At 46.5% G+C, this 25,902-nt stretch overlaps 1 protein-coding gene across 1 annotated transcript in view; it reads left to right on the forward strand.

Moving 5' to 3' along the window:
• LOC144097932 (cytochrome P450 3A6-like) overlaps positions 1-17,167 on the forward strand; it is a 29,952-nt gene extending 12,785 nt beyond the window's left edge. Inside the window, exons 6-14 of the mRNA XM_077630529.1 lie at positions 3,491-3,725; positions 6,376-6,515; positions 8,103-8,235; positions 11,390-11,480; positions 13,297-13,405; positions 13,959-14,047; positions 15,523-15,663; positions 16,763-16,928; positions 17,063-17,167. Of these exons, the coding sequence (XP_077486655.1) occupies positions 3,491-3,725; positions 6,376-6,515; positions 8,103-8,235; positions 11,390-11,480; positions 13,297-13,405; positions 13,959-14,047; positions 15,523-15,663; positions 16,763-16,928; positions 17,063-17,167 (1,209 nt within the window). The remainder of the gene's footprint in view (positions 1-3,490; positions 3,726-6,375; positions 6,516-8,102; positions 8,236-11,389; positions 11,481-13,296; positions 13,406-13,958; positions 14,048-15,522; positions 15,664-16,762; positions 16,929-17,062) is intronic.
• Positions 17,168-25,902: the final 8,735 nt, after the last annotated feature.

Raw genomic sequence — 25,902 nt, forward strand, 5'->3', positions numbered from 1 at the left:
CAGCCGCGCGGTGCGATTTTCGCTGCTCCGGTGACGTCATTGTGTTAAGCTTTTTACTCGCGACTCTAAGCCACTACGGTGTTTTCCCCTTGAACGGGATCTTAAAAAACTGGCGCGTAAAAAAACAAATACTGCAGAATTGTTTTTTTTCATACTGGAATCACACTCATCAAATATGTAAATATGTAAAAGAGAGCTGAAAAAAAAACCCTAAAATTTAGTGAAATTATAAATTCAAAAGGTCTCATTTTCTCCCACCCCTTCAGGCAAAACGGGACTGTGCAAGGGGAAAAATGAGATTTCCTTTGAAAATAAGGGGGAAAATGAGATGTCCTTTGAAAATAAGATATTTAATGTCCATGCCTTGAATGCACAAAAAGTTGGTTCCATGGACATCTTCGCAACCTTTGTGGGTCTCTTCAAATGACAGACACTGTACTCAGACCGAACCCAGCATTGCTTTGGTCCATGGGGAACTTGCGCTAAAATTTGCAGTGCCGATTGCAGCGCCATAACACAATGCCTAGCGAGAAGAGCAAGCAGTTTTGGGTAGTACTATTAGTACTTTTCCGCGCCACCTTCAGGCGCTTATTGGCGTGAGCCTCCGCGCTCTGTCGAAGGCGCACGTGTCGTGCGTCAGCTATCTGGGCTACGCCGAGAGAAGCTAGACAATGAATGCTGTCAGTAAAACGCGGGTATCTAATCGCGCAGAATGTGTTCTCGCGTTTGCAGCGGCCTAAGCGGCTGACAAAAGCAGTTTTGAGTCACCGAATGGAACAATTGCAGTGCCACCTTGGGAGCGCAGGTTCTCCATAGGCCACTACAGTCTACGCAGTCCTGTTTCCGGGCTCTGCGTGTAGCTTGTATACGCAATGTTTTTGAACTTCCTGCTTTTGTCGCTGCTATTTTCTGTTTTCGCCTCCCAGCAGTTGCTCCTTCGCTCAGCCGTGTTGAGTGGACATGCGATTTGATTCGATTCGTAGCGCGTAAGCACACGGTTTCTGAATGTGATTGAAGACCAGAGAGAACACTTTATACTAAGAATTGGTTTTGGGGGAATGGGATTAGCGCAGTATCTGTCTCATATATCGCTGGACCCCTGAACCGCGCCGTAAGGGAAGGGATAAAGGAGGGAGTGAAAGACGGAAGAAAGAGGTGCCGTAGTGGAGGGCTCCGGAATAATTTCGACTACCTGGGGATCTTTAACGTGCACTGACATCGCACAGCACGCGGGCGCCTTAGCATTTTGTCTTCATGAAAACGCAGCCGCTGCGGTCGGGTTCGAACCCGGGAACTCCGGATCAGTATTGAAGAAGGAAACCAGCGCAAAAGACGAAGACACAGGAACAAGGAACACAGGACACCGCTGGTTCCTGTGTCTTAGTCTTTTGCTCTGGTTTCCTTCTTCAATCATGTACCGACTCGCCCTGCTCTCCACTCTACTCAATCCGGATCAGTAGCTTGGCGCCCTAACCACTAAGCCACCGCGGCGGGTTGGTTTCACTTTCAAAATGTGTTTTAGAATAACGCTTCGGGCCCACCAGACATACGAAGCTCAGGCCCGAAGACGTTTAATGCAGTTTTTACCTATCATGTCTTCTCATTTTCTTCTCTGTTCAGCGGTGGGCGCCTTTGGGAACACCAAAACTCTTGAAGGCACCAGCGCTGCTTGTGTCTCTCCAAGGCTTTTATTATGTTTTCTACGTGCTGGTCAGCATTCGTTGTTTTCTTTCTGTATATTCAGACCATCCTAGAGATAGGAAAAACACAGGTAGAGCTTTAGAGCTAGCAATAAGAACATTACGCTTAGTTTGGTCCTTCCAGAACATCAGCACGTCGCGTTTTGCCCCATATGTAGCGCGCTGCTAAAATTCTTCTCTCTTAATCACCCGAGAAGCGAAAATTACTAACCTTTCCATAATGTTAGACCAATAAGAAATTGTAATAACTAAAAACTTATATTAATGTATGACGCCAATTTTCAATATTGTGGCGAGCAAAATTTCGCGCATTTTCGACTGCTTTCTTGTTCACCAAGGCGCACTGTACAATTTTTTCCTCTCGTTAGAAAAAGCCAGTCTGCTCAACCTTAAATTCAATTGTAGAGGATACATGGTGAGTCATAATGCCTAACTTTGAAATAATATGATTGCTCATTCAAACGTCGGGGCCGCTAAGTAGCTAAATGTTGAGTTTTGCTGTCTGTCGCGTTTTAGACCACTCTCCCCAAAGTTCGGCTTCATATTCGGCTGTATGTTCGGCCTCACTTTTGTTGGGGTTGCCGAATGTTGTTCGCTTGAACGTGCCGGGAACGGGCGCTAAAACAAGGCTAAGAAACTTGTCGTTTTTCATGCTGCTTTCATTCAGATTTTGCAGTCTTAGGTTCTCGTAGTTAACAGTCAATGGCTGATAGGAAGTTATCCAATATGTAAGCAATGCAAGGGTGTGCACCTCAGAGCAGTAACCTCGGCCCTCTATAATTTAAGAATACATTACATTATGTTTACAGGACCTAATTGTAGCTTATAACGTATGCCGTAAACAGTATATTCTATAGAGCGACTAACATATCTTATCTTGCTGGGCAGGGAAATGAACTTTTGCCCATATTTTATGAATCGTCATAATTAAACAATTCAGTGATCAATGCGGATTCTTAAAATAATTAAATACGGATATCATATAAACGATTGCGAAGGTTTGCACAGAGTCGAATACCCTTGTTCAGACTTCCCGTGGGCTTTTTCGCCTTTCTTACATGCTTCGGTGATAAAAAAATTTGATTTTATTAAAAATTCACTAATATTACGCCTCAATTTCTTAAACAACAATGTCGTAAAAAGAGACATATTCTTGTACATACTGTTCAACCCTGAAAGCGAAGCCAGAGAGAATATTCCGGATGCTGGGACATTTCGTGCTTAAAAAAATAGCTTTGAAGTGCTGTTATTTAATTTCCAAAGACTTAATGAGAAGCACTCGACCAGATTTGGTATGTCAAAAGCATACCACTCAGCTAGCAACTAATTTTGTATGAGCTGCATGAGCTCTACTCTGAATGGTTGTATAACCCCAATCGTTTTCAACATACCGAATTCCCCGTTCGGGCATAGAAGGAAAGTCAGTGGAGCGTGGGATATTTTTCGGAAGAAAAAATTCATAGGGATACCTCATTACGTTATGCGTCCGCAATGCTACAGCACTACAAACTGTTGATGTCATTAGTGTAAGAGATGCGACTTCTGGTCTGGTGACGTCACTTGCCTCCGGCAAATGGTAACTGTTCACTTTGGTGGCGTCACTTCTCTCCAGCCAATGGGCGAGTTAATGACCGACGAACGTTTTTTCCTGACCAGGCTTGTAATGCTATCGCGTTAATACGGGTAGTAATGTCACAACTCATCCTTTTTTTCGCACTCTGTTATATTTCTTTACTTGAATCTGGCACTATCCTAAGAGGTACGGCATTTTTTATGTCTCCTGCCGTCAGATGTCTCCGGGCATCATCTCAGCGGTAGAAAAACTGATCTCCAAGATCGACCGGAAAGCGGAGACGGGCGAAGAATTCGAATCGGGCGAGATGTACGCTGCGCTAGCCCTGGACGTAATCTGCAAGTGCGCCATGGGCATCGACTACAACCTGCAGGACCACCCGCGACACGGCTTCCTGGTCGTCTGCAGGCAGCTGTTCGGATGCGCTTTTTCCTTCATCGCCGTCGTCCTGAGTGAGTCATGCGTCTTCATGCGGGCTGTTCAGCTAGTCGTTAACTTGATAATAGCTTGTTTGTTTACCGCTAGGCATCGTTCACGGCACAATTGCGTTCTGCGTTGTAGCTGTAACCACCTGTGACAGTTAAGACATCAGGTGATGGTTTTTATGAATTGCCATATTTCTGGTTGCAACAAATCGTCTTTTCGAAAATTAATTTATGCCTTGTCTTGATCAATATACCATTCGTTTGAACTTGGAATGAAGGACAGCTTCTTGAAGAATTTTAGCTTAATGCGGATTTTTTTGCCGAAAGACAGTCGGCAAGAGCGATGCGTGTCGTTATTTTAATCTGTATTGAAAAACCTTGAATTTTCGCCGTCCTGTGCTGCGCAGAAAGGAGAGCAGCGACTGCACTTACACATGCATACATCCCCCTCCCCTCTTTTTCCTGCTTACAAAAAGTAGGACCTTTTCAATGACAACTGGAGATGTTGACTTGGTAATGAACTGTCGGGCACGGAAGTATCCAGGAGACCAGACAACAACCAATGCCGACACCGTTGTGACTAGGCGGTGGCTTGGGACCCTGCCATTGAATCTGCAAGTCCAGCCCACAAGCCTTTGCTATGTGTGATAATAAGATGAGGTCACTGTTGGTGGGCATGCGCCTATATCGCTTATGCGCATCGCTCATATCACTTAGATATTTGTCTCTATAATCCTTATAGCACCTGGGCGTCTGGATCATCATTGGCGGGTCCTGGATGGTTTTGATGATGGTGCTGGTGCAGTGTGAAATGCAGGGGTACACACTAAGACACAATTCAGTGCCCCAGGTGGTCGAATTTTTGGAACCCTTCTCTACAAAGTCCCTCATAGCATGTGTTGCTTTGGGACGTTAAACCCTCTAAACCCTGCCAGTTTTTCACCGAGAGTAAAGTAATTATCTCTAGGAAATCAAGGGAAGGTCTTCCTCACATTAAACGCTGACGCCGTATACTGTACAAGATTCGAGAATATTATCCATGCCAAAGAAATAATTGTGATGCTACCTACCCTCAGTTTCTAGTATCCAATGTGACGACACAAATGTACTACATATGCGAATTGTATGTTCAGAATCTCCAAGAAAAGTGTGCGGTGGCACATCACGGAATTCCAGGCGTAACCGGATGAGATGACCGGACGTGAAAATCTCTCAAGAGAGTCAACAACCCGGCACATCGGCTACGTGACCGATACTCATCTGAACGATTTTTTTTAAATTGTCGACATGGAAGTTTTCAGCCATGACATACTACATTAACAGGGAACGGACAATGAAGACATCGTAAAAAGTGCCTCTTAAACTGTGTCTACAAAAACTGAAAACCATGTCTGCAATCTCCAGCTGTATAACTTTTTTGTTTTCTGCTTTCGCAACCACGGAAAGATAAAACGTCGTTTTCACATGTTCTGATGAAATTGGTCATTTAAGTTCGAAATAAACAAACTGGGCTTCGGAGTTTACGAAGAGTCTAGTTTCGAAGAAGGCGCATCAAAGGTGCTTAAGAGGGGCTTAATGTAGAGTAATTTCTGGCGCAGAGACAGTCCGTACCCTGTGCTTAGTTTGCACCCAGCCCATAATATAGCATTAGGCATTTCGCCCTATATTGGGCTATATTGAAAATGAAGCATGTATATGCATAAGTATATGCTTAAAAGTTAAAATCAGGCTACGGAGGAATATTTGTAGGCGCGGACTTTACAGCATTTCCTTTTTCAATGGCGGCCAATATAAGACTAAATATTTAGTGTGAGCCTATGTGCCGGGTGCGAACGTTATACGGGGTGCGGACTGTGCACCCCGTGTGGACAACCTAGTACAAAAAGTTCTATCCTGAATTTACCTTAAGTGCATATTTCCTCACTGATAATGTAAGGCGTGTTTAACACCGGGAACAACAAAATGTGAAGCCTCCTGCAGGACGTGGTTTGCGCCCGTTCGGATGTGGCAAGGGAACGAGAGCAGAGCCACTCCTTCTTTCTCACTTCCCTCTTTTTCTCACTCATGTCTGCGCTCTAGGATCAAACCATTTGACAAATGTGTTTTGTCAGAAACTTTGCAGAAATGAACAACAGCCATTGTCAGATATAGACTGTATTCTTGAATTTGCACAAGCCCAGAATCACTTAAACGAAGGCAACTCAAGAGAGTGTAGTCGAATGTTTATTTATTTATTTATATGTTTGTTTACTTCATAGGTGTTCCTGTAGTAAACACCGTGCACGAAAGTAGTTGATAAATGTGTGATGAAAAGGCAGAAGGAAGCATTCCACACAATACTGCATAAACGTCTCGCAAAAGGTGCAAAAACAGCTGTTCTGTCCCTTGCGTCCAAAATGGCAAGGCTGCAGGGAGGAATCAGTTCCAGCCAGTGCTGGGTCCTGGTATGAAGCAATCATTGCAGGCGTTAGCGCTAGAAAATGTCACGCCACCTGAAAGCATGTGATTAGAAATGAACGAAATGACAATCTGTGAAAAAGAAAACAAAGAAAACGTCCTGCATGATCAAAACACTTGCCCGAGCACATTCTACTGTGCGTAGAAAAATGCAGCGAGCCCGAATATGCGGCTCTGCAGTTCTCCATGAGAAGCTCATGCGTGCCTCTCTTGCTCGCAGACGCGTTCCCAGCGTGGGAGTCCGGGCTAAAGTTCATCAACTCTCGCTGGCTCCGTTACCAAAATGGTGGTGTGCACCCGTTCGTTGAAGTGCAAGAGAAGTGCAAGCGCATTGTTATGCAGCGACAGGAGGACGCCTCGGTAAGCAGTAGGAATGATACCGCAAGCGGACTGAATGAAAATGTTTTAGCATCGACACATCCAGGTCAATCTGCTTTCGGCCTATTGGCGTTTCATGCACAAAATTACGAGCCTGTGGTCTCAAGTTAAGGGCAGTATAGGGGCGTATAGTTTCTAACCAGCGCAAGTGGTCGAGCGCTGAAATATTTGAACGTGATAGCGTTAAGGCTGCCGTCGGCGTTGTGAGCGAAAAATCTCCTGAGAACCAACCTACGTGACCTTGTGGTTTCATCACAACCTGCCCACAAGATTGTGAGCAAACTGACCACTGTGGCAGGTGGCAATTAAATTAATTATCGATCACGAGAGGTTTCTCGTGCAGAGCAACCTGGGTCACACTTGCCTCAAAGGTGGCAGCACCTGCCATCGCAGGTTAGTGGCGTTTCACTTGACCTCTGCACCACTGTGCCAGGATTGGTATGAGGTATGAGGGCTCCCAGGGATCTATAAATCCAAAGTCGAGAATGACGAATTCGGCATATATGGGCCTCAGCACATTAAGGCTCCCGCGTCATATCCTTAAGGCGGAGCTCAACTGTCCCTTCCGTTTGTTTTCTTTTTAGACAAATCAGGCAGAGTGCAAATGAGAGTGCGAAAACGAAACTAGCTGTATTGAATGCAACGTGGTTAACCACCACGCAGACCTTGCATTCGTTTCTCCGTTTCGTTACATATGGTCACGCACGTTCGAGGGGTGGTCTTTAGGGAAGTTTGTTTTTCGCTGGAGCATGTAACAAGCAAGCAACTTTCAAACCACGCCTTCGCTATTCTGGCCACTTTATACTTAGTGGCTGTTACCCTGCGGTGCTACACAATTAATGGATTAACTTCGCCAGCAGTTTGATTGGCAGCATAATTCATGAAGTAAGCCAGTGACATCGGTCATTGAATTCAAGTCGGTAATTTTGCGACAGTATCTGCAAGGCACTTAACAGGTAAATTAGCACGTGCTTATCAGTCCCACCGAATGCTTCAAGGTGAAAACCCAGAAGGCCTATTCAAACGTTTTACTGACTTCTCTATCTAGCTGTATATTGATTCCTTTACTTGTCATGACCAAGTATGTTTTGTGCGGACTTTCATGCCACCTTGTTTACTATCACGAGGGCTAAAACAGACGTACCGTTCAATAACTGCCATCTTTCAAGGTGTAACAATTTCTCTAGCATTACTTATAGGCATCCCACGTCTTCCCCCAACTAGTCCATGATAAGCGGCTGTGTCCTCATCATCCTCATGAGGCTTTCGTAGTGTCTGCACGAGACATTAAGCTAAGCGCTAAGGTTTGTTTTTGGAGATATTTTGTGCAAATCAGTTATTCATACTGATTTCAGTATTAATTCTCTATATGTTTAACTCATCAAATGACCACTGAAGAGTCAGGGAGACCGCATAATCCTGAAAGCAAGAACGCAGCAAAGCTCTCGAGGTAATAGCATTCCGCTGTTTTATGCTAACTTTATGGGCCCACTTGAGGTAAACCTTTCCTCCGGTTCTCTGTATAGGCGCTTGCATAATGCGTGCTGGCGTACTCCACTTTCTCAACAGCTCCGCCAGAAGGACTTGCTGCAACTAATGATAGACGCAAAAGATTCCCATGTTGACTTCGGATCTGTCACGTCGGCCCAGCTGACGGCTGCCGAAGACAACGACCAGGAACTCTCCAACGGAGACGTAGGCGGTAAATAGTTTTATCGCTGTCGTTCTATAGTTGCAGGTTTTCTTTTTCAAAACTTCAGTTCAATCCAAGGATTTTTATTTTGCGATTGGAATCGGGAAGTAATTAGGAGCAAGGAATCCATAATGACCCCCCATGGTCGCACAGCATCGACACACTACAAACTCGATTCCCAGCTGCAGTCAGTTCTAGTGTTAGTACACTGAGGGCAACTCAATTCAATTTTTGTTCTGAGTAAAAATCTATTGAATGGCCCACTGTGGCTATGCTGACATTTACTGAGCATAAAAAGAGGCCTTTGCAGCTTAGAAAAATGGGCTTAAATGTGGAAGATTTTCCCTCCATTCGATTCAAACTCTTCCCGTCTGTGCTCAGAGGGACTCCGTGGTGGCCAATCGGAAGTGAATGGCGGTGGGGCAGGGATACGCAAAAATACACGTCACGACAGTTTGCTTCCTCTATTTTCTCTATGAAAGAAGCGTATTACTAATAAGAATGGGGTACAAGCCGATAGGTTGGTGATAGAGGTGTTGGTGACCAGCTGATAGAGGCCAACACTAAGTTGCCGTCAGTACCCTTTTAATTCTAGCCCCAGTGCAGTCCCACGAACCGTTTCAAGAGTGGGGCTCACAACTTTTTCACGCGATCCCAGCTGGTTGTGCAGCGCACACAGTGTTCAGCTGCAGCCCCACATGGGTTTTAAGGCTCGAATTCCTGTGGAACGCCGAAATTCTGTGGCCATGTTCAGATATCACTTAAGACAAGCAAAAGTTTGGAAAGGATTTTGCAACTTCTGTTAGTGTATTCTGAGTAAACATTGAAATAAGTTGTCAGATATGAATCTATTAAACTTTCCTTCTCGAAGCTTTCTATCTCCGTAACGGAAACAAATCTTACCTTGCGGCCAGCATTTTGTAGCGTACACAGAGAAATGCCCTAATTTATTTACGCTGTGTTCTGGAGTGCGGAGGAAATTTGAAGAGTTTTATACCTAAGGCAATAGTGGCGCTCTTTTTGTGCCTTTAGCATTCGCGAAGTATAAAACTCAAGAAGGCGCGCATTGGCATTCACAGTTAGAGAAGACTACGCTGCTGGGCTAGCTGGTTTTCAGACATCATGGGATAAGCAGCGCTTGCAGACGAGAACAGTGAAGTAAAAACGACACGCAAAGCAGCGCTGAACTGCCTTGAATAACACGTTAACTAAGTCGTGTAAGCACTGCCTTCAGGCAAGCCTCCATAATCAAGCTCAGAGAATGCTTCTTTCCTGGTACAAGCCATTGCTTCTTTTTTCAGTAGCCGAGAAATTAATAAATGTCATACAAGGAAAAAAAGCTTACTTCAACAGACGGAAACGAACTTCACAGTTTACTTCAGCCTCAGGTCATTTACTTTGATCATAATTTACGAGAGTGTGTTTGAGCTGCACCCTCTCATTACGCCTCACTTTATGCAGTAATACCTAAAAAATTTTACTCCACAATGCATGTAAAACTCTAAAAAATATCCAGCCATTTTACTCATCATAATACCGCTCCAGTCATTAGCAGTGTACGGCCAAACCTAGCAGATCTAATCGCCAAATTTATTTTCACTGATACGAAGAAGTTTCGCCTTTCATTATAGACGAACTGTCTAAACCGAAAAGAATCTGACGCAGTTTGAACTGAACCTATACCTTTGCTTTTTGAAAAATTAGTATATCAAATGCTGTCTCCCTGCGGTAAGGTACTGAGCTTTGTGGGTGCTTTGGAACGTGATGGACGCTCTGTGGGCCTCTACGCTGTCACTGCACATGTTCTTTCTGGGCAAACTGGAGCCCGTAAAGTATGTTCAAGATTCGTAACGTTATCAATAAGGGATGCCAAAGGGCTGTGTCTGTATAGACCACTTAGGTTTTAGGCGATGACAGTTCGTGCACGTTTTACAAAAGTGGACCTTCAATAGAAAAAAAATATTTTGTTATTGAACTAAGCTATGGTAAAACCATGTATATGGATCAAAGCAGTCTCTACGCCAGGTCAATAATCTGCCCATTCAAGGCAGAACGAAAGACCATTCTTCTTACTCCTCCAGATAGTTCAAGCAGTCGGCCCAAAAAAAAATTCGTGTACACCAGTGATACGAATTAGCACACTCGCTGTGAATTCACTGTTTACTCTAACCATTTATTCTTCAGCTTTTTAAATATTTTGTTGCAAAACAGTTTCGAGCACCTGGACGTCGCCGGCCACTTTTGGCCGATAACCAAGAATGGGTATTCGCCATTTTTCGAGTCAAGTCAACAACTTTTGCCAAGTTAAGCTAACGCGAGTACTCTTTGGACAGTGATGTTCTATTCGGGCAATATTTTCTTGTTGCAGATATTTTGAAGAGTAAAATTTGGTAAAAGCCAAATTTTTACACATTTTCAGGTGAATTTTAGAAGCCGAAATTTTCTCACATTTTCCAAATTGACCAGGACTCCAAGCTGCTGCTGGGAAAATGCGCTTTAAAGAAGGAATTTGGCGTCTGATTGAGGGAATATTTGGTTAAGCTCGGGAACGTCACTGTCATTTGCTCGTTCGACCCATCAACAAATAAAAGCCATATCCCACGGCATCTATACTGTCAGAAACCCAACAATTCTGGAAAAAAGCATTTTTGAGCTGTAAACCGTTTATGAACGCAATTTTTTCAGATAATGCGAGATTTCACTAAAACAATCAATATATCCTCAATTCACACGATTGCATTCTTGCATTTTCTTTTATTAACGTTTCTGCTATGGTCAAAAGCGTTCAGCATTGCTATTCTATGGAAGTCTTAACTCTTCGATGCGATCGCTGGAAAAACTTTAATAGCACAATTATGCTACATGTCAGGAGAAAAGACCATTGCCTTCAAAATTTCTAGAACAGTGTCTTACATTTTTTTAATTTTAAAAATTTTTGTCCGAGAATGCTGGACATGTCCAAACCACTGCCTTAGACAATCCACTCCGTACCTTAGTGGAAGGCAGTCCTTTGGTCAAGTAACGGAACTGCCCTGCATGATCAGAAACTTTGGACTTCTTGACAATATCTCATACGGATTACCCCGTTTTCTAAATAACTTCTGAACGCTTTTTACTATGTCGTGGTTTTTATGGTAGCAAACTCTTTTCCCCTTTCGTGCAGGGGCTGCTAGAAGTGGGCTGTCCGTCTTCAAGAAGGCTGTCCTGGACGACGATGACATCACTCAAAACGCTTTCGTTGTTCTTGTGGGAGGGTAAGATATAATGCTTGCGGCCCAGTTCTCCTGTCTCTGCACTGTGTTTTCCTCAAAACGCGTATAGCCCCACTTCTAGTGAAAGAGGGCACTAATATGCAAACGTAAACAGGATCTCAGTTCGCGCGTAACGTTAAAATAGTGTCCCATTCAACCGAGACACGTGCGTTCACAAAACATTCTGGGGCTGCCTACCACCAATTAGTGGAGGCTTTAGGAAGCTGTGCTGGGAAGAGTTTAAATGGTTGCCATAAAATGAGTCGCTGCTTTCATTACCTATTCCTGATTAGTAATGTGATTATTCTTCTGTTATTAACTATACGTACGACGTTACTTCCACTCTAGCAGTAATCGATATAAAGTGAATTAGTCTTCTATAGTAAAAGTGTTTAGGTATGCGCACAAATTGCTCGTATTAAGCCGAAAAGCGTCGCTACATGAAGTGACTAGCCGAGAGGCTTACTCGTAGGTCCAGCTCTCACAGTCAGGCCGCCGGCTTTCCTGGAAAAAAAATTGTCTTCACTATGTACGCTGTCCCAGTGCTTCAGGTAGTGCTTAACCTCTTTCTGGCAAGGAAGATAAAATATTCTGATGTAACTATGTGTTCACGTACTTTACAGGAAGAACGGCCCATCAGTTTGAGAGCTCGTACTACGTCTGATGTGCCTGTAGTAAGCATGATCACGTAATTATTACGTCGCTTTAGAACATCAGCGAAAGCGACAAATTTCCGTCCTGTGCTCGCACGTACCCGAGGTGCCGCCTGTGGCCATCAAGAAATTCCATCCGATAGTTTTTTTGCACGTAGTTCGTGACGGCCCTGTTCTCTCTGTTCGTCGCTATCACTCCACCTTAATGTGAGCTGAAGAATAGAAAAATCAGTCATGATGATTACCACTTTCGTGCAGAACCTCTCGAAACTGATTATCTCAAAATTACGAGTATAAAATGTCCGTATTGAGGTACGCAGTGCTCGCTACAGTCTAAGGGAAGAAAATTTTCTGTGTTTTTAGTCGGTGCGTTTGCATTTAGGTCTAAACTTAAAAAAATATAGACGCCGAAAAAAGGAAAAAAAACGTTTCGGCTCCTGTACAGAAGCCTTTTTCACAATAGCGTCCTTTTTTTAAGTATTAGTAAGATTGCTCTCGACCTGACGAGATATCGACCAACTCTCGACTTCAGTGTTTAAGCCTATAGGGCAATGAAGTGGTTGACGCCTCGTTGACGAAGAGCTGAAGAGACAAAAAAATATTTTTGAAGCGCATTTCACAAGCTATTGGCGAGCACTGCGATATCCTTCCAACCAGCGCTATGAGGTCAAAGGGCTAAGGAAGCCACCATCTACAACACTCATCTCTTTACTTTGGTTCTGCTCGAACTAGAACCTGGATGCTTAAGCGGACTAGAATCGTCAGCTCTGTGTAGCTCTACGGCTTTTGAGGTGATAAAGTCGTTATCGGATGTCGGGAACCCAACACGGAAAGTGGGTTCCTGACCGCTTCTCTGAAGAGGACGCAGGTGCCATTTAGTCGGCAGACAGAGGTTCACTAAATCATCGATGGCTATATGACTGACAGGACAAATCTGTGTTCACAAAGTATTTAAGAAGCTTTACAACTTAAGAACCGCTGGGCTCATCTGCTAAAGCGCTGTTTCACAATTCACTCTCGCGTGCCAACAGCTCAAATAAATTATAAGAGCGAAGGCTCGTCGGCATGGCTGTCTTGATAGCGAGCTTACGGTATGCGGCACAGTACTGTAAAGTCAATATGCCTTAATATTATTTTTCATTTCCATTTTTTCGCCGGTTAAACAGGTTCGAGACAACGAGCAACGCGATGTCCCTGGTGACACACATGCTGATCCACTATCCGGAGGTACAGGAGAAGGTGCGAGAGGAGCTGCTGTCTGTCCTGAGGCCCGAGGTGCGTGAGCTATGCAATGCACCTAGTAGAAGGGTTTCAAGTTGCTGCTAGGCTGTTATGCGAGCCGTTCAGGCCGCATCTTCATGTGGCTGGCCTGCCGCGTTCGCTTCAATCAAACCGTATTCAAAAAAAGTTACTGTATAAGCATTAAATGAAGATAGTAACGATGGCTCCATGTCTAGACAGACTTCATCATTCGGTTCTCAATGACTGCCGCCTAGGGAGTAAACTTCCTGATGCACCTCGAAGAAGGAAGTATCGTAGGACACGGCTAAAAAAGCAGTTAGGAAAGGAAAGTCACGATTTACGGTTGCCAGTTCACCTCACAAGCACTTGGAGTCACTTGGGTGAATCAAAGTTAGCTGCGCTGTTTGGTGTCAGGAAACCCTGGGATACATTGAAGACAATCAAGTGCAGTGCACTGGCCCTCAGTATCCTGTTCTTTATTTCGCCTCATGCCTGCTGCTTGCGCTGCGCAACAGAACATTACCGCATAGGAAAACCTTTTTGTGTTATTAACTGCTGCGAAAAATCCCTCTGCACTTCTTTCCAGGAGACCATCACGTACAGCACCATTCAGAACCTACCCTATATGACCAGCGTCATCCAGGAGACCATCAGGCTCTACCCGCCGGCATTCGCGTGAGTTTGGAAATGACGAGTGCGCTGTTTTAAGAGCGTTAGCTCTTACTCATCACGTTTCGAGATTTCGTGGGGTCTGCTACCACCCTCAGATCACAGCGCGACCTGTGGCAGTAACTAGAAAATAGCACATCTCGCATTGAGACTTGTAGCGCCATCTACAATAGCAGTGCAGAAACAACCACCTGCCGCGTGCCAGTGATGATGTCACGGTACAGCATGGTGGATAGAGGTAAAACTATGTGAATGTGACGTCAGGGGACGAAACGGCGGCATAGTTCAGGTTTATTGAATCCAGATGGCGGCCATTAAAATTGGTTGTGCCCTCCCATCCCTTTCCCCCTCACCCGCTCCCACCAAAAATATCCTATAACGTGTAGAAAAACTGCCCCGTTAGGGTACCGGTGGTACGGCAGTGAAACGGGGAGCCCACCTCTGCGAACTCACCTACTGTCTGACCCGTTACGGGACCGCTATATATGCATACATTCGTTCCGCTATATACACTCCGACATCAAGGGGCACCCTACCCGGGACAGTTGTGTACCGAGTTTGGTAGGCAAATAAAACCCTATGGGTTGTGGTATAGAAATAAGACCACATTAATAGGTAAGCATTGTACACATGCAAATACTAATTGAAGCGTTGCCATATCACACTGCAAGCCGAATTCTAAGCCTACCTTGTCCCCCCAAACGAAGCAAATTTCGTTTGGGACGTATCTTGAGGGGTTGTAACTCGACAAAGGGCAGACATGCATCGTAATTTCACTGTTAGATGTCGCCAGGCGCCGATCGCTCCGCTGGGTGGAAAAACTATGTTACTTTTCCGAACCGCTCAGGGTTTTCTTCACTGGCCCCGCTGGATGCGGAAATACTTTCGTTTTACGCATGGCCAATAAAGCTAAGGCTCGTTACTTCAACGTCTTCCAGACAGTGGCGGCCTTTTTTTTTTCATCAGCAGACTACAGAGCACTCACTTTTTCTATTACTAGAGCACGCGCAAAACCATAGAGTAAAATGTATTGCTTCAGCAGCACTATTCATTCCGCGTGCCCTCCTTTCGCAAACGCATCGCATCATGCAGTCTCTGGAAAGGAATGGCTGACTGCAAAAATCAGGCAGTGAGTATGTGCCTACGGTATAGGAAGGAAACAAAATCAACAAGCGTGGCCCGCTTCAGACATTTAGGAGCATTCGTGTACCTTGCTATGACTTAACTCACCTAGATAAAGTAAGGAACTCGATTAATTTATTTACGTTTCGCAAAGCATCTACGTTGTGAGCCATTTGTGTCGCTACCGCTTCTGCGAGGTTTTCAACATCGCGGATACTATTCAAGCATGCAGCGTGATGTGAAGTAGGTAGACACCGTATAAAACCATGCAGTCCACGACAAAATCTTGCGAGCGTGAACTTTCTACGTCGTGTTCAGATCTTCACTGCGATCTTTCTCTCAATCGCCCCTTTGTTCAGGGTTGTCACTCGCGAGGCTGTGGTTGACAAGCAGTACGGCAAGATGCGCATCCCAGCCGGAACGGCTATAATGGCGCCTGCTGAGTACATCCACAGGGATCCCCGGCATTGGGAAGATCCAGATCGGTTCGACCCAGAAAGGTGACCTTTCACACTTTTGCGAATGACAGCGGGATTATGTCAAAATATGTTTTCACGGTGGTTAAAGGGACAGATAACTAATTGACAAGCAATCCCAGAGTCGCCCAAAGAGTGGCGGCTTTACAAAGCTCGCGATTGGTCGAAACGCTGGGACGTCATAAAGACGCGAAATACTAAATGTTAACCAGTAATAATCAGTACTAATACAACTACATCAACTACATAGGAACAGACTAGGATTAGAATAGAATTGGAATATAATGAGAATGAAATTGAAATAAAATTGAAAATGAATTGGAATACAATTAGAATTTCAATGCGTTTGCATTACTACCACGTAAATTCCTTAAGTTCTCCCGGTAATTTCTGCTGTGCAAGTTGCATTTATATATTTTCCTGCCATTCAATTCAAACTCATGGCCTCAAGGCCAAAAAAAAAGTCTTTCGTCGCTCTTTAGAAGTGAGTATTACTGTAGCCAAGTTTCAGGGATTCGTGCGCAAAAAACTGTCTTGACGCCACGCCACGCCTATCTTATTCAACGTGGGCCAATGAACGGGAAAACGCAATGATATTCAGGTCTACGAGCGCAAAACGTACTTGACGGAACAGCACCCGCCCCGTCAATTTCATTTTGAGCTCGCCTTTCATAGCGTTAAATTTCTGTTCATCGAAGCCATGGTGACACAAAAAGCCCTGCATATTGTGTTGGCGAGTTTCATACTTCGCGAGCCGGTACTTCCATAACCGGGATGCTTATAGTTTTGTTTTTAATGTTCCATACCCGTGCATCACTGGCAATGAAAAGCACCGTTATTAATTTCATGTTGGTTGGATGCGCAAACGTAAAAATACTCCTCCACACTCTAAGCAAAGTTTCGTGGCATTTCCGCAACACCTTCTAGTGGATTGCTTTTAATACGCTATAGGTAATGTTTGTGGTACACCACTCAAACAATATCAGAAAACGCCGAGGGCAAACCCAATCTTTCCTTTCGAAGTATTTGAATATGAATCAACGCATCGGCTCCCTCTTGTGTTTTTGCATTTCTCTTAATTTAAATTTGTAAGCAGTACAGCAATTGCCACTCCATTCCTTAGGTTCCTGCCGAAGAACAAGTCGCGGATCAACACCATGGCCATGCAAGCATTCGGCAATGGGCCCCGCAACTGCATAGGCATGCGCTTCGCCTACATGGAGCTGCGCTACACGTTTGCGCACATTCTGAGGAAATACAGGCTCGAAAAGACCGAGAACAGCGAGAAGGTGAGCCAGTGCACCTACCAATTCGCTTATACCGGCATGCGTTGACTCCCATCATAGCGCCTATCCCGCAGCCCTAATAACCAGATTTTGCACGCAGCAGTTCACTCATTACTATGCACCTATTCTTTTTTCAGGATCCCCCGAGCATCGATATGAACCCACTTGTACTCAAGATTAAGGGTGGCGTCCGGGTCAGGGCGGTGCCACTGAGATGTGCCGCTCACTCTAACACCCAATAACCCGATGACCATAATAAATTTGTCGTTCCGGACATTCGATTAGATTCTTGTCTTGAGAGTTCTGCTGAGTTTTGTCGTATCACTCACTCAAAGTTCGTGCTGATTTGATACATACCCAAAACATGTCTCCCGTGGGGAGCCGAAGATATTTCGAAAAAATCATGCTGTAGAAAGGAGTGGAGTGAAGACCGCCAACTTTATCCACGACATTGGAGAGGAAGAACCAACCCTATAGGAGGCCTTGCAACTCTTTTGCGCAATCCGAGCAAAGGCTTACTTCAGTATGCGTGATACCCGAAGACGGCCTTTCCACGGAAAGTATTGTCCGCTTCATTCGAAAATCTCATCACCACCGCCGTTTCAAGCTTATGAGTGCGAAAGCACAGCTTCGATGGGTAAACCCCGAGCGAGACCTTCCGATGTTATGGGTTTGTGTCAAGTGAAATAAAAGGCTTGCGATGTTTGTGGGTTTCTGCCAAGTGAAATAAATGAAAACGAATGCAGCAAGTGTCCCTGACCGGGATTCGAACTCACGGCGGCGCAAACAGATCAACTTCGCTATACACTGCGAGAACACTTAGCAATTGCCGCAGCCGATCACGCCTCGTGTAAAACTGCAAGCACACTCTCGCGCTGTGCACTGCACATCGTCTTCTTCATCAACTAATACTGCTACATAATCGCGCTTTGAGCTATGTGGCTGTAGTAACAGAAGTGTGCGCTGCAAGCGTTGGCCTCGACACCGTTGTGGCAGAAACACAGCACTACAGCAATACGCGTTGACGTTGACAACACTGCTGCAGAAAAACGCGGCTCTCAAACATAGGCCGCAAGCGTAAACTGGGTAAAATGGCATTGACGGTGAAAAAGCTTAAGACGCGCATAACTGACTCCCAGGATCAGTGGACACCTCAATCACGCTTTCAGGTACGTAGCGGTGGTGTCCACCTGCAAAAAACTGTGACAATATTTTCACGAAGTGGTAGTCCTGAGAACAGGAAGGCTGTGAAAATGGTGTCTAAACAAAACATTTTATTTGGGCTGACTTGCGCCCACAATGGACTGAATCACTCGGCGACAGCGTAGCAACAAGCACGGTCGGCTGTAGTCGAACAGAATGCCCGTCACTGTCGGCTCGTCGTGTGAAGCCTGTAGAATTTCTTCGCGGAGACTAGCAGGTACAAAAAGGAGGTAGGCTGTTTTCTTCGCTGCGAAGTTCTTGACGAGGACATCATCCTGTACACAGAAGGAAGAAAGTCCTCGCTTGAATGAAGTGTGTGTGTGTGTGTGTGGGGGGGGGGGGGGGGTGAAGAAACCTTGCTTTGCAGGTACTCGATGAGGCGTTTTAGGTCGAGGTCTGAGCGTTGCTGCTGTGCAAAAGAGCTGGGGCTGATGGGTCCCAGGAAGGCATCCTCATCGTCGTCCGGCGGCGGTGCATCTACAGGGGCTCGCGAGAGGCAATCAGCCTCGGAGTGCTTGCGTCCGGACATGTAAACGACGGTGACGTCAAATTCCTGGAGACGCAGACTCCATCGAGCGAGGTGGCCAGAGGGGCCTTCAAATTGGCAAGCCAGCACAGCGCGTGGTGATCGCTGACCACCTTGAACAGTCGTCCATGCAGGTAGGGGCGGAATTTCGAGGTAGCCCAGATGATGGCAAGGCACTCCTTCTCACTTGTCGAACAGTTAGCCTCCGCCTTGGAAATAGAACGGCTAGTGCATTCGATGACTTTCTCCAGCCCGTCGCTTTTTGAACGAGGGCGGCGCCTAGGCCCACGCTGCTTGCGTCGGTATGAAATTCAGTATCGGCGTTTTCATCAAAATGCGCGAGGATCGGTGAGCACTACAAACGACGCTGAATTTCTTTGAAGGATTCTGCTTGTGGCGTTTTCCGTTTAAATGGCACGTCTGCCTCCGTCAGTTGGGTCAGGGGCTCGGCGATGCGAGAAAAGTTTTTCACAAATCGTCGGTACTATGCGCACAGTCCGAGGAATGTGCGCACTGCTTTCTTATCGGCCGGTGGTGGAAACTGTTCAATAGCAGCTGTTTTCTGCAGGTCTGGGCGTACTCCCTCCTTGCTTACGATGTGGCCTGGAAACAGCTGCTCTTCATAGGCAAAGTGGCACTTCTCTGCTTTCAAGGTTAGGTCAGACGACTTGATGGCGTCTAGTACGGCTCGAAGTCGTTTGAGGTGCTCTTGAAAGTTCCAAGCGAAGACAACAACATCATCTAAATATACCAGACAAATCTGCCACTTCAGGTCTGCCAGCACTGTATCCATTACTCGCTGAAACGTCGCTGGTGCGGAACAGAGACCAAATGGCATCACCTTGAACTCAAAGAGCCCATCCTGAGTGATGAATACTGTCTTCTCGCGATCTCTTTCATCGACCTCAATTTGCCAGTAACCGCTTTTGAGGACCATCGATGAGAAATACTTGGCGTTGCAGAGCCGGTTCAGTGTGTCGTCGATGCGTGGGAGGGGGTAGACGTCGATTTTTTTATATTGTTCAAGCGGCGGTAATGAACGCAAAATCGAAGTGCGCCGTCTTTTTTTCTCACTTGAACAACCGGTGCCGCCCATGGGCTGTTTGAAGGCTGGATGACGTAGTCGCGAAGCATTTCTTCCACTTGGTCCCGGATGGCTTCTCGTTTTCGATGCGACACACGGTAGGGGTTTTGACGGAGATGTCGGGCGTGCTTGTAAGGCGATACTTGGTAATTGGCGCTTGTCGGACCTTCGGCAATAACGAAAAACACTCGCTGTAGATTTGAAGCAGATTGCAAATGTGCTCTTGTCTGTTCCGGCGCAGGGCTTGGTTGATATTAAAAGTGGGCGAGTTCTCTTGGTCAGGCGAATCTTCTGTGAATGGGCCGGAGAGGGCGAAGGAGTCGGATATTTCGTGGAAGAAAGCAATCGTTGTCCCTCTGTTAATGTGCCGGTATTCTTCGTTGAAGTTAGTCAGCAGTACTTCGGCCTGGTCATTGCGGAAATGTGCGATGCCGCTTGCGACGCTCATTCGTCGGTCTAGAAGCAACTGCATGTTCCCCTCGATGGTGGCTTCAGCGTTATTGGCTTTTGTGAAGCCTACGGTCATGATAACGCTTGAACGGGGTTGGACGCTTACTTCTTCCTCCAGGGCACCCAGGGCAACGTGATTTTCCAGAGTTCTCATCGAAGTGATAAAGGTGGCCTCGTACGTCGAAAGCGTGATCAGCTTGGATCGCAGGTCGATGATCGCCTGATGCTCATTAAAGAAATCCATGCCCAAGATCACTTCGCGGGAACACTGCTGTAGCACAACGAAGATCGCAGGATAGGTATGTCCTTTTACAGTCATTCGCGCTGTGCTTCATCCTGATGGCGTAATGAGGTGGCCCCCTTGCGGTGCGAATTTCTGGGCCAACCCAAGTGGTCGTGACATCCTTCAGCTGCGCAGCGAATGTTCCATTCATCACCGAGTAATCGGCTCCTGTGTCGACTAGAGCGGTAATTTTCCGGCCGTCGATAACTACTTCTAAGTCGGATGTCCTGGCTCTTGCGTTGCACGTAGTCCTGGGCGTCGGCTCACGGCTTCATCGAATGTGAGAATTGTCGGTAGAACGTGTCGTTGAAGCTTTTGTCGGTAGCGGCGTCGTTTTAAAGGCAGTGCGCGTCGTGATCGAGGTTTTCAATGTATGCGGCGTCGGCGTGTCGGGTGCGGCGTCTTCGTGCAGCATGGTCATTGGAGTGTCTTCGATGTTTCCCTCGGGAGCAACCTCACCTCTGGAGGTTGCTGTGTTTAGTTTACCGTACGTGGGCTAGGAGACCTTCCTAGTACCGCGGCTGCGTAGCTGCGGCGTGGCGACGCTAAGCGCCAGGCTGACAGCGATGGTGAGAAGGAAAGGTGGTCCGGCGAGTACTCCCCTCGACGCAGGTACTCGTCGATTTCACGCTAATGAGCGTGGTCGTGGTGTATGAACGGCAAATCCAAGAAGACTGATACGTCGGCACGGGCAGTGACGAAGAATATAGCCGGCCTCACCGCAATGGAAGCAAACCGGTCGCTTGTCGGAAGTCCTCCAGGCGTCGCATTTCCTGGGGCCTGAGTGTCGTTCGTTGGCTGGGTGGGCGGGGAAAGAGAAGCGGCGTTGTGAAACAAGTGGCTCATCTCGGGGAGAACGTAGGGGTTGTCGTTACGGCTGAGGAATGCGTATTGCAGCGGCGTAGGTCATGGCCAGGGTTCTGTGGCCGTCGTGGTACGAAGTGCCTGTTGCACTTCTTCCCGTACCACATCCGTGAGAGTCGCTGCTTGCGGTTTTTGGGAGGATGGCAGTAATCGGCGCAGCTCCTCGCGGACGATTTCGCTGATCACTTCCCGCAGGTTGTCGCCGGTGGTGGTCGTCGTGTCCGAACGGATTGTACAGGCAGAAGAAGGGCGATTGTACTGCCGCGCCCGGACGTCGAGGGTCTTCTCGATCGTACACCTTCTTGCATGAATTCGTCGACTGTTCTTGGCGGCTGGCGGACGAGGCTGCCAAAGAGTTGATCTTTTTTGCGCCGCTTATTAAAAACTAAACTTTTTTCCCTCGGTCATCTCGGGGTCGGCGCAGCGAAAGAGGCGCTTCATTTCTTCGACGTAACCGCGCACTGGCTCATTCGGAAGCTGAATCCTGGACTCGACGTGTCGTTCGGCTCTTTCTTTCTTGATGATGATTGTGAATTTTTATAGCGCAAGGTCATCGGGGGCCGAAGAGCGCCATGGCACAAGGTATTTTTTGTCTTCTCAAGGTGTGGTCAAAGACCCGTTTTCCAAGCATTTCACCCTAAAGAGGCCGAGCGCCAGGCAGCAGAAAGCTTGTACTCATTGTATCACCGGTGGATACCCGGCGGCACTGGGGATCGAGCCCCGCACCTCCCGCATGTGAGGCGGATGCTCAAACCACTAGGCCACTGCTGTGTCTCTTTCTTTCCTCACGACACTGGTGAATACCTTCTAAAGATCCTTCTTGAATAGCTCTCGTGTCGCTAGGGATGACTCGCGGTTTTCGTACCATGTATGTGCTGAGCCCTCCAGTGCGAAAAATGCTTGCACAATTTTTGCCGCATCATCCCACTTGTTGAATGATGCCATGCGCTCAAATTGGTCCAACCATTCTTCGAGGTGTTCGCCTAGAGACTCATTGAAAGTTGGCGCACCCGCGGCTGTTGCTGTATGATTGGTGTCGACATCTTTGGCGAGGTTGCGGTGCTCGTAGCAGCGTCTTTTCGCTGTCTGGTGCGGTCCAGCAGGGTCCCGAACTCAGGCTGTTCTCCCTGGAGACGTCGGCTGGCTCGGTGAGCTGCTGGCTCGTCCTCGGGCGCGAAGTAGAGAGGGCTGGCGTCACGACTTGAAGGGGGTGTCCGGTACATGGAAGGCTACCCCGCACTTCCACCAGATGTCAGGAAGCGGTGACTGCAGTCCGGAGAGCAGAAAGGCTGCGAAAATGGTATCTACAGAAAACTCTTTATTTGACCTGACTTGCGTCCACAATGGACTGAATAACTCGGCGGCGTAATAGCAACAAGCGTGCTCGGCGGTCGTCGAACACATTTCCTGCCTCTGTCTGGCGTGCTCAATTTAAAGCTGATAGCGAACCTTCGAGATAAAGCGAGCAAAGTTACTAGCACGTTCTGGAAAACACAGAATCAGCTCTGCCTGGATGCGATCAATCGAGATAAATATGGTCGCGTCATGCATCGCAAACAAAGCAATAAAGCGGCATGCCGACAGCTTTGAAGAATGAAAAAACAAACACTGCAAAGATTCGCGGCAATATTTCATGCTTAGCATTGCTAAACCATCAGCCATTTATTTTCTTAGCAAAGAAGTCAAGATGTCGATATAGCTGCCGGAGATTTTTGCGCGAAGAGTGCGGATCCTTACTACGACCCCGTGAAGCACTCGATAAGCTTGGTGTATACAAATGGTTATCACCGTCTGAACCTGAGGACCTAAAGTACCATTCGTGGAAATTATGGGCTCTGGGAATACAAAAGCTACGTGTTTTCCTTCACGACTGGCAAGAATTCTACTATAATCCCACTGCCGGGACTAGAAGTGAACTCGATAGTGAGTCTATTTTTGACATAAGGTGCGGCTCTACTGCCATGACAAGTCATATCATGAAGACTGCTTTGCTCACGAATAGAAGCTCTTAACTTTCGGACTATGCCTGCTGATTTTGTGTTCGCCTACTAGCATGTCGATTGGCCTGATACTGTGCGATTTGTCCATGGTTGCCAATATTAGTCCTTCAGTATTCGTCGTACGCTGAAAAGATGGCAGCACTGTGGTCATCAATTGCAGATACACTTGCAATAAGTTTCATAGCATCAGGGTGGCTATAGAAGTGAGCTGGATGAAAACGCTTCATTATCTTTGCAATTTATCGAATAAAGGGTGGAAAGCGCTGAGCAGCTGTACGAAAACCCGTGGACGGGGATGTTGCTGGCTCGTCGACTACTTGTTGCATATTTTGATTGTCGCTCCGGTTAATAATCCTCAGGTGCAGACCTCGAGTTGGCGATAACGTAGAGACTGCGACTTCCCCCCTGCCACTGCGGCTCCATAGGTAATGACCTGCGGTTCATACTGCTGCTGTCACATTTCCACTGCTTGTCATGCTAGAAGTTGTATTTAACAGAAAAAAGATTAGAGGAGGTTTAAGCTTCCATTTTAAGAGTGGAATGCGGCAGCGCGTTTCAGAGCTCCTAGGGAGTTCAGATGACGCCATCGCCCGTTCGGCGCCAAGCCTTCCACTTGGAAACACCTTTCAAGATGTTTTTAATTTGTTTAATTGTTTCAATACATAATTGATCAGTTACGCGCTCAAAATTTTCATAATTACTGTCATCAAGCATTGGCTTTTCATTTTGAACATTTTGACACCTTTGAACCCCCTTTTCTCAATTTTACATTTTTTTCATTAAGGCTTCGAAATGGGCGAGTTGGTACTGATTCATTTTTTAACAGTGCAATAAAACAACGGTACACAACGAAGAATGGACACCACAAGCGCTGACTCGCCAATAGATTCACGGCTAAGGTCTCTTAAATACTAGGAGTAACACAAACGAGAGGAAAAAGAAAAGAAAACACAACAGCTATTCATCATGCCCACAACGGTGACAATCGGCAAGAGCGTGTGGGGGTGGGGATCGGGGTCGCTTCTCGCCTCTACCTCGGTCAAGACCACGTCCGTTCCGACCCGGAAAGGAGTGCCGCTGAGTTAAGGAGTTCGTTAGTGGAGAAAGAAGACTTGGTTTATTTTACATATTTACCAGCATTTGTGTTCAGAAACGAGCTGCTTCAACTGCATCCGCTGTCCAGTTTTATACACTGCGTCTTCAATAAATTCCCCAGGTTGGGGGCGCCCTCGTCGTGGTAAGAGTGGCCGAAAGCTTTCACACGCACGCACAGACGGACACCTCCACACACATGGACACGCCCCTGGCTTAAGTTGAACCCGACAGAGAGGGGGATGCGGTCAGGACCCCGCCGGGCTGGTAGATGACGTCAGCTGGACGGCCAACTCTCCCACTGTCGGCGAACCCTATTCTTCCTTCGAAGAAGCCGGGGCGCAAAGCCAGAGCGCCCCGTCGGGAGATAATCCAAAGTGTTCTTCCATTAGCGGGGCCGGCGGCTGCTGTGGACGAGCGGCACCAAAGACTGCCGAAAAGGTTGATCTCCAGGCTTGAGCTCTTGCTCGTACGGATCCCGGGAAGCCAGGAGTAGTAGGGTCGTTAGAGACGCCGGGGAAGATCTGAAGACGGCCGAAACCACTTGCTGGCGGCGGCGTCGACGGCGACGCCTTATGGGGATTTTCTCCGAACCCTGCTCCCCGCTTGTCCCACGCCACGACCGGGCGGAGCGCGGTAATGGCCCCACGCTGACACCTGGCGAGAGATGCTGTCTTGGTGGAAAACCTCGAGACCCGCTGGCGCCAACCCTAGTAAGCGCAAAGCTACACATCTTGGCCGGATAAGTACATCATCGCTTAATCAGAGTGATAGAAGGTACCGGTATCAGTTGCAGTGATTAAGGGTATCAGTTGCATACAAACTAAAGATAGCTCAAATAATAAACACAGCAATAAGAACTAATGATCCAATTCCTCTTAGACTGTTTAAATCGCCGCTGAGACAAACAAGAGCCGCCACTAATAATAGATTTAACCTACCGCCTTGTCATAACACTTGCGGTCAAAGGTTATTAGAGTACAATGGTGCCCAGATATGGAATGAGATTCCCGATGACATCAAACTCAAACATAATTTTTCGGCCTTATTGAAAAACATTTTTCTTATCTGCCCAGAACTGTGGGACTGAATGCGTTTGTGCTTGGTTTTGTACATTCATATACCTATTTTTTGTTGTGTTTCAGAATATGTATGTGCTTAACATATTTGCAATGCCGCTATTGTAGCATCTCACGTCTTTATGTACATGTATTTTGAATGTCTGCCATTCTTTAGTGAATTTTATGTATTTGGACCTTTCACTAGCCGAGCTGGCTATGGGTCCAATCAAGTTTTGATGTACTGGTTTTATAAAATGAAATGATGATGATGATGATTAAGGGTCACTGATACAAATATCTGTTTCCAAGTAGATGTGAAAAGCCTCTAAAAATATTTTTCACGCGTTAAGCTGTCATTATGATTACCTAAGATGACGGTGTTAGAAAACAGAAAAGTGCATGTACCTTCTCTCC

Source organism: Amblyomma americanum, chromosome 7 (assembly GCF_052857255.1).
Source record: "Amblyomma americanum isolate KBUSLIRL-KWMA chromosome 7, ASM5285725v1, whole genome shotgun sequence".
NCBI classification, from domain to species: Eukaryota; Metazoa; Arthropoda; class Arachnida; order Ixodida; family Ixodidae; genus Amblyomma; species Amblyomma americanum.